At 38.2% G+C, this 9,199-nt stretch overlaps 1 protein-coding gene across 2 annotated transcripts; it reads left to right on the top strand.

Annotated features, from left to right (window-relative positions):
* Positions 1 to 7,669: 7,669 nt before the first annotated feature.
* Positions 7,670 to 8,500, top strand: LOC130140396 (uncharacterized). 2 transcript variants are annotated; one of them, XM_056319672.1, is made up of 2 exons: positions 7,670 to 7,868; positions 7,967 to 8,500. In XM_056319672.1, exons 1-2 carry the CDS (start codon positions 7,695 to 7,697, stop codon positions 8,285 to 8,287), a joined length of 495 nt encoding a protein of 164 aa, XP_056175647.1. In that variant the 5' UTR covers positions 7,670 to 7,694; the 3' UTR covers positions 8,288 to 8,500. The 2 variants fall into 2 exon arrangements, with proteins under 2 accessions (XP_056175647.1, XP_056175653.1); XM_056319678.1 differs by having other exon boundaries at positions 7,695 to 7,868; positions 7,970 to 8,500.
* The last annotated feature ends 699 nt before the right edge of the window (positions 8,501 to 9,199 follow it).

Here is a 9,199-nt window from a genome sequence, read left to right as displayed (position 1 = left end):
CATATGGAAAGATTCTTTTACGGCCTGCAAATACTTGTAAGAGAGACAATAATCTTTGCATAATATAGGGAATGTCACGTACATACCTTCAATTTGAGGAACAAACTTGCCAACTATAATAGTACTTCCAAGAATATAGCAAGTGTCTTTCCTCTTTAGAAAGAATTCTTCACTAGAGATCCTTCTTTAATCACGCTTCCATTGTATAATTTGCCTACAATAAACTCATTTCCTTTTTGGTATACATATATTTGGATCCTTTCCTTTTGTTAGGCACAAAATAGGAAACTTTTGTAGAAGCCCAAGGATACTTTCCCAACAATCTCAGTAGAATATTTAAGGGAAATATATGCATAATAAAACAATATCTCGAAAAAAATTCCTTCTTTGTAAAGCATGACAAGATCGGAGAACACATAATAATATTGGAAGTTATCCAATCAACCGAATTATCTCTAAATTGAAAGCAAGATATCAATCAAACACATGTATATTGTTGATCTCGAATCATGGAAAATGCATCACACCATTATTTCTTAAAAGATATTTCAACTAATTACAGAAATGCCAGAAGAATATCTAATACTGTGGGAATTTGTAGATATGTAAAGTATGCAATAAAATATAACAACATACCTTTACTTACACATTTTTCTTTCTCTTTTCCTGTTCCCTACAAGAAGAGCAATCTCATCTATTTTTTTGGTACGCAAATCTGTTTGGGTCCTTTCTAGTTAGAGGAAGCATCAAATCTCCAATTGATTGTCTTGGATTTCTTCCAATTAGTTGGACGTTGTTGCTTATAGTGATTAGGATCACTCGAGTTTGAGCAATTATAATATTGAAATCCAATAGGCTTGACAAATTGCTTACCAAAATGATTTCTATAATGTTGGATTGAAGGCCTGCGCTTTAATCTCTCCTTGACCTTCAGAAAATCGTTCTTAATCTCACTTCCATTTTCGAATCCGAGGCCGGATTTGTTGTAATTGGGGACTTGTATGGATAGAACATGCTCTAATATCTTCGAGCCGAGAGAAAAAATTTTGCAAATTTTTGAAATGTCTTCCTTATAGGAGTCAACTTCTGTTGGCAAAATATCCTTCTCTTCCTTGACAGAGGAATTCTCCTTTTCAAACTCAATGATCCTTTCTCATTTGTAATATTTTGTTGTCTCAATTTAGAGACTTCCTTTTTCAACTCGGAGATCTTCTTCAACGCATTCTCATGTTCCGCGCATAATTCTTCAAAAAGATCATCATAATCGAGAATAGGATATGAACAAATCACTTCATTTTCTTCAGATTCAATGTCCGCCATTAAGCATAGATTTCCGTGCCCATTAATTTCATCATTGCTGGATTCAGACTGTGTGTCGTTCCATGTTTATGCTTTTAGAGCCTTCTTCACTTTTTCATATTTGCCTTTCTTCTTCAGAAGTGGATACTTTGGCTTTATGTGTCCACGTTTTCTGCTATGGAAGCAAATTACTTCTTTTGCAATTTCTATTTCTTTAGGAATTTTCTTCTTCTAACTGAACTTCTTTCCTTTAAGCATTTTTCCTTTCTTTTTCATCTTTATGTATTTCTTGATGATTAGCGCCAACTCTTTATCACTGTCTTCATCTGGGTTTGTATCATCAGAATCAATGTTAGATCTCAAAGCTAATGACTTCTTACCTTTGGACTCATTTTTCTCATTTATTTGCTCTATCTCATAGGATTGTAGAGTTCCTATGAGTTCGTCCACAGTTAATGGCATGATCCTCTGAGTTTCTCGTAGTGAGGTCTTGATATTATTCCATTCCTTTGAGAGTCCTCTCAGCAGTTTGTTAACTTTCATGGGAGCTGAAACTGGATTCCTTTGATATGCAAGACCATTCACAATTTTTGTGAATCGGTCATACATTTCGGTAATGGATTCATCGGGCTTCATCTTTAAGGATTCATACTGTCCAAGTAATAAGTTTATTTGAGTCTCCTTTGCTCCATCTGTTCCTTCATAGGTTGTGTAGAGCCTATCCCAGATATCTTTCGCTAATTCACATGAAGCAATTTTTTTTATATTCAACAGGTGATAAAGCAAAATAAAACGAATAAATTTCTTTTGCATCTGAAGCTTCTCTTTTCGTTATCTCAGATTGAGATAATGTAGTAGTTGCTGGAGCTTCGCCATGTTGTTGTTGATTTGAGGCTATTGTAGGAGGAGGTGGTTTGACTCCTCTTAGAACAACATCCCATTGCAAGGGATCAATGGACTTGATAAATGCCTTCATTTTGTTTTTCCAGACACTGTATTCTTTGCCATCAAAGTATGGAGGTCTGGTGTTGCTTTGTCCTTCTACTAGACCTAGAGCACTCGTGCTAGCCATAAAAATTGTTAGCTCATAAGTAAAAACACTTCAATAAACGAGCAACCTTGCTCTGATACCAGTTGATGAGACTAGTAAATATTACCTAGAGGGAGGTGAATAGGTGATTTGAATGTAAATTGATCAATTTTAATGCGGAAGTAATTGATCACAATCAAAGTCTGAACAACATTTAGATTTTAGTCAGACTTTGAATGGAAAAAATATAAATATGCAATAAAGAGATTTAGGAAATAGAGAATATGCACACAGATGTATAGTGGTTCAGCTTAGATCAAACCAATGTCCACTCTCCCACGTTGAGAGCCTATTGACTGGATTCCGCTAATCAAATCAATGAGAAGTTACAGCAAGTTGTGCAGCTTAAACACAAGCACTTTTCCTCGAAGCTGGTGCTGCTTATACCAAGCTGATTGATCACACTATCTCACACCTAAGCACACACTTATGACACTGTCTATACCTCTCAAATGATTACACGTTTAAGCTCATGAAAGACAAGCATAAAGATTGAAGATCGCTCAGACTTTGGAATTCTAGATTCTGGATCTCGTCTCTTGCTTTTGCTCCTCAACACGTTATTCTCCTTCTGGACTCCTCCACTTCCAAACTAGCCGTTGGATAGTCTCCAGAAGATTGTCTTCTAATTTACCCGTTGGACAGAACTGTATCAAGAAGATTGCGTAGCCGTTGAGAGTCAAAATCCGAGTCTCCGCTGAATCTGGTTGCCCATATAATAAGAGATTTAGTTTCCATAAGTAAAGCTTCTCCATTTTAGAAATAAAATTGTCGTGGGATTTGATTGTCAATCAATTTAGGATATCTTGCTATATAAATATTCCTTGCTAAATAGCCTTTTAAGATCGAATCAATCAATTCTTTCCATTGGTGAAATCCAAACCATATCACTATCCGTTCTATGCTTTCTGAATTTTTGTCATGTTCTAAACTTATGTCAGAATGGGAACATACGAAGTTCTTCCGTGCAGTATAAAGTCTGAACTTCTTCATATGCAGTATAAAGTTTGAATCTTTTATCTTGAAGTAATTTCACAATCTGGACAAGATCGCCATATGTTTCTCTTCCACTTCAAAGCATTTATCAGACTTACAAAACACTCATGGACAGTTTTGTCAACTTCAAAATATGTTATGAGATTTTCCCAATAGTAACAAAACAAACACTGAATGAGGGAGGTGCGTGACCGCATGAGACTAAGAGCGAGAGTGGAAAGTGAGAGGCGTGAGATTGAGCGAGAGTCGAGAGGGATAAGCGAGAGAGTATGGGAAATTAGAGTTTTGAGAAATGTTTTATCAATCCGGTTCGGGCAGTCTAGGTGGATCAATTAACACTGGAACTGGACCAATAATCACAGGCTGCAAATTTTAGGAATCGCATTCTAGCTCCATGCTAACCCCTATTAAAAATAACATATGAAGTATTAATTTTTGTCAAGCCATGGTTTCGGAGAGAGTTGAACAGTTGACTAAATAGGATAAAAACATTAAAGTTTGTGTCATGTCTTCGTTCTTCTCTTTAATAGAGTGCCCATTGAGTTGCTGATTATTATATTCTTTCTTATCTTTATCTTTTCATTAATTAGTCAAGGGCCCTTACGCAAACTTAAACAAACGATAAACATCATCGCGAACTGTCAGAAAGATGACGCATAATTTCACTATTCATAATTTCTATTGATAATACGGGTCACCATAGCCTTTGCAGAGTACTCTTTATAAATGTGCGTAGATCGCCCCATCTAGACATACCCGTCTATCATAGAAAGCCGACGTGCTCCAAAGTTACTTTACAAAATAATTCATAAAATTATACCACGACATACAGGAAATAATACATATTCTTATATATCAAAACCTCCGTTACTCAACCACTCATAGAAGAACATAAAGTTAATCGGTTCGAAACCAACCTAATGCTTCATTAAACAACTGTACAGAAGAAGTTCGAGCATTATACATCGCGAATCTATATCATGTAATGAGTCACCAGTTTCCTTGTCAACCAAAATAGGGTCGAGAAAACACGAGGTTTTCCATCAGCAATTCATGGTATGTTTAAATAGTCTTGGTCTACTATAAGAAATTGATAGCATGTCTTTCATTAAAGATCGAATTATCCTCTTACGAACACTCTTTCTTTCTGGGCTTGCTGCCGCTATACCTAGAATCACTCTTTTCACCGCAGAAGATTAGATACAAATTTGCAGGCCGATGTGTTCCTAGAAAAATGATGCCATTGCAACCCAATAATTTATGGGAGCCACAAACGGGGTCGGCACTGTTTCTCTCCGCCCCCATTGCCACACGTAATTGTGTATGATTGTCACGATTTGACTCGATGTCGTGGGGACTACGCTACAAAGTCTCAAGAAGTCTACACTAATCAAGTAGTAAGTACGCACCCGATTCTTATTCGCCCGGTTATAACTCAATTAGCTTGTCTCTAACAATTGAAGGTCAACGTCCTAACTGATATCGGCAATGACGTCAAAATCATAAAATATATTAGTAATACATAAGAATATGTCTATTGAGTATAAGTTTTTAAATCTAAAGCCTCGATATACTTAATGGTCGCGTTGTTTGTTTCTTGATCCCATTTGAGTCTTGCCAACTTCTCAATAATAAACCTAGAAATTGTTCGTTTTATAATACTAGGGGTGCAACATGTGTAGGTGTTGTAGGATTCGGATGTGCCATGTGATGCGCTTACCCGTAAAATAAGAACATTGGTCATATAATATATAGTGTTCCCTATCACGTTTGACAATTCCCTATGCTCAGTTACGCAATCCCTATGCTCAGGTATGCAAAGGGTGTAAAACTTAATTTTCTACAAGTTTGGTTACTAGTGAAGGGCTTTCATTGCCCAAATACCACATCAATGTGACATGATAAAAATTAATCAAAGAACCAATGACGTTTGTGGGCACTTGCCCATTTCATGCACCGACACGAAGTTGATATGAAACCTTAATATGATACATGGATCCGTCTATTGATTTTAGCTAGTGAAGCTCTCAACATTGAATTAGAATAATAAGGATTTTTCTTAAATACCCTATTATTGAGGAAAGGACACTGGAAGTGCTAGAACTTTCATACGGCGCAAACTTTAGAACTAAAACTTTTCGCCGGATCACTTAGCGCCACATTGGAGAAAAAACAATCACTTGAGTGTCTCCAGAGACAAATTCCGCAAAAAGCCACATGGCATTTTTAATAGAATTTTATTAGGAAAAGTACAACATGAGTGCCATAACTTTTGCACGACATTAATTTGTATGGCACAATTTTTTTTTCGTTCACTTAAGTGCCATATTGGAGTAAAATCGATCATTTGAGTGTCATTTCTGGCAAATTGTCTTACATGGAATTATTTATTTATTTTTTAAAATATAATTTATTATTTTTATTTTTATTTTCCTTTTTGAGTTTTTTTTCTTTGCGTTGGACGCAAAGGCCTTGACCTTGGCCCGCGGGCCTTCGTGGCCTCGCCCAGGGCCATGGCGGCCTTGTTGGCTGTGCGTGAGGGCCTTCATGGCAAGGCCGCCTCGCGCGTGATCGAAGACGGCCTTCGTGCCCTTACCGACAGTTGGTGAGGCACTGATGGCCTCAACCAGCACCATCGAGGCCTCACTAGATTTAGACGAGGTTGGTAGCGGATTTTCTGGTGAAACAAATTCTCTATGGGATTTACATGATTGATTTTTCAAATTTGTGGCATTTAAGTGAACAATTTTATAAATTTGTGGCACTTAAGTGAGCAAAATAAATTACAAAAATTGTTCATGTCAGTGTCGGCGGTGCCACATAAATCGACTGGCGTCCACGTTGGATTTTCTGAGGAGACAAATTCACCGATGGCACTGAAATGATCAATTTTTCAAATTTGTGGCACTTAAATGAGCGAAAAAGAAGTTATGGCACTGAAATGAGTGTCGTACGAAAGTTATGGTATTCATGCTGTTCTTATTCTGATTTTTATTCATACGTGGTTTTTTATGTAAAAAACGAGTCCGAACATGGACGGTGAAGTGACCGTTCATAACAAAATGATATCATATCCTTCAAAATTAATCTCTCTCTAAAAATAGACAAATCTCTCTTCTGTCGTTGTTTGTGTTGACTTTACTCTCTCTCACTCTGTTTCGTTGTTTGCAGTAGCTCGCTCCCTTTCCCAATGACTTTTAACTCAGTCATTCAATCGCCGTCATCCTCTCTCACTCACTCACTTTATCCACGCCAGAAAAAGTTGGGGCTTGGAGGAAATAAATTAGGGCTTGGTACTTCGTGCGAAGAAATTAGGGCTTGGTTTTTGACTTGTTTTTTGCTAGTGCTGCTGCATATACTTAGGAAGGTTGATGTTCGGGAGGTTTTTGACATGTTTTATTGCTGGTGCTGCTGCATATATATATATGTTTTGCTGCATATAGTTGAGGAGGTCGTTGTTGGGGAGGTTTTGGACTTGTTTTTCTCTGGTGCTGCTGCGTTTCGTAGGGGAGGTGCTTGACTTGTTGGGGACAATATATTGATATAAGACAACCTTATTTTGAATGCAATGATGTTTGATTTGAATCTAAGCCACTGTTAATGGAGTAATTGTTTTTTATGTGTTTCCAAGTTTGTACGCAATGTTTGTTGCACACCAAATGGTCTAATCACGTTTAAGAAAGTGAAATCAACAAATCACTTTTTAAAAAGTTACAAAGCATAAATGATAACTTTTAACAAAAATTGACATTTAAGTGATCACTTTGCACTAAACTTTGTTACGTTGGACTTCCAGCAAGCCACGTTTTTCGGAAAAAATTGTAAAATATTGTCACGTTGGAATTCCTGTATCTCAAATCGGAGTTGGTATTTAAGTGATTATTTTTTTACCAAAGTGACAATGAAGTAAACAGTCGAAAAGTTTTGTTTCTAAAGTGAGCATTGTATAAAAGTTATGGCACTTTTAATATTTTTTTTTCTTTATTATGGTATTTAAAATCTACACGAACACTTTTGGATTGGCATAAAGCGAAGTTATTCATTAACGTAGGTCTCCTCAAAGATGAACTGGCACAATGCAAAATTGGCCAGTAGAAAGCAAGAGAGTCCAGTACGGCACGTCATTTTCTTATTCAATGTGCTGTCTCATATGCCCTGTCCGATTTATTCAATCTCAGGAAAACACCAAGTGACGTGATCGGTGACGACGTCAATATCCCGAAACCACTATAAATTGAGAGACTCCCTTCACTCCACTCCCACACCATCCGCTCTATTGCACGTCCTCTTCTCTCAAACTAGTCACCCGATGTCTTCCAGGTACTTGCTAGTTTTGCTCCTGGGAGCGGTGCTTTTCGCCGCACCTGTCCTCTCCGAGGACGTCGAAAAAGAGCACAAGCATCACCACAAGCACCAACCCGGCGGTCGCCGTCTCTTGGAGACAGCCGAAGTCGAGGACTCGCACCACCACCACCACCACCACCTCACCACCCTCATGAGCACATTCTGGTCAAGGAGGTTGACAAGGAAGACTCCCACAAAAAGCCGTTCCCCGGGGAGAAACCACCCCACCACCACCACCACCACCCCCACCACCCCGGCCACATGCTTGCCGAGGAAGTGGTAGCTGATGAAAAAGAAAAAGAGCACAAGCACCACCACAAGCACCACCCCGGCGATCGCCGTCTCTTGGGGACCATCGAAGTTGAGGACTTACACCACCGCCGCCACCACCTCCACCACCACCCCGGCCACATGCTTGCCGAGGAAGTGGTAGCCGATGAAAGGAATAAGCCTTTCCCTGACCACAAGCCACCAAAGAAAGGCGAGGAACCGAAGAAGGGCAAGGGAGAGAAGCCGCACCACCACAAGCCACCGCACAAGCCCCCCACCGAGAACTGAGTGTGCGTTCTTCAATGAATGTATTTGTCGTGTGCTTATCACGCTTTCAAATAAGAGGTGGTCCATATAGTATCTGGTACTACCGTGTTAGCAGGTTGGTTATTTGCGTTCCATGTAATATAGGATGTTTGTACTTTGCTTGGGCATTTCGAAAACTTTACCCTCGTTAATACATGCTGAGTATTTGCTAGCCATGAGCTTTCCTTTGTTAAACTCTTCTAAGTATCCTCTTATGCAATCAAACATTGCCATGTCCCGCAAGCACGAAGAATTTGTTCATACTCCTAAATCGTCAGCCAACATAGATGCGCGATCGACTGGAATATGATTAACAGTTGATGAAAGACGTAAATTCGTTTTGCTTATTTAGAAAAGAGACAGCAGATCCTCATCTAAACAGGGGTACAAAGATCTAAAAATTCTGATCAACTGCTTTTGACTCACTTGTGAAGTATAATAAAAGAACGAATAATGAATTTTTAACCTACTGATAGCAGGACATACATGACATTATAACAATGGATGTATTAGAAACATTAATTTTTTTCTATTTAGATATTTTAACTACTTAAGACTCTGTTAGCAGATCATATTAACCTAAATAGATATGTTTTTACTTACCCATAATTAAAAGCTGCACTGCATGTCCCCACAGATTCATCCGATTTTACTTTTTGTAGATCTGCTTCAGTTGAAGTTTGACACTTGGCCAAACTGCTTTTGGAAAGATTTACCCAATGGTCCACCGATTCCTTTGTTTAGCATTAATCTTAGTCATAATATGAATTTTCATATAACATAATCTAGATTGGGTTGAGCTTTTCCTTAGGTACCTAGTTATAGAGTTAGAATGTGCGATTGTGACATTTTGAATTTCCACCCACTTTCGGGATCTATAAAATGATATTATCA

This window comes from Syzygium oleosum, unplaced genomic scaffold (genome assembly GCF_021117445.2).
Source record: "Syzygium oleosum isolate NSW1041296 unplaced genomic scaffold, Sole_v2.1 Sole_v2.01, whole genome shotgun sequence".
In the NCBI taxonomy this organism is placed as follows: Eukaryota; Viridiplantae; Streptophyta; class Magnoliopsida; order Myrtales; family Myrtaceae; genus Syzygium; species Syzygium oleosum.
Note: the sequence above shows the minus strand (reverse complement) of the source record. Positions and strands in the feature narration are given on the sequence as shown.

What these genes read in the sequence shown, in the direction of transcription:
- LOC130140396 (XM_056319672.1), top strand. Translation starts at nt 7,695, where the DNA reads ATGTCTTCCAGGTACTTGCTAGTTTTGCTCCTGGGAGCGGTGCTTTTC. An exon ending in ACCACCACCACCACCACCAC is followed by an intron (nt 7,869 to 7,966) that starts CTCACCACCCTC and finishes CACCACCACCAC; the next exon opens with CACCACCCCCACCACCCCGG.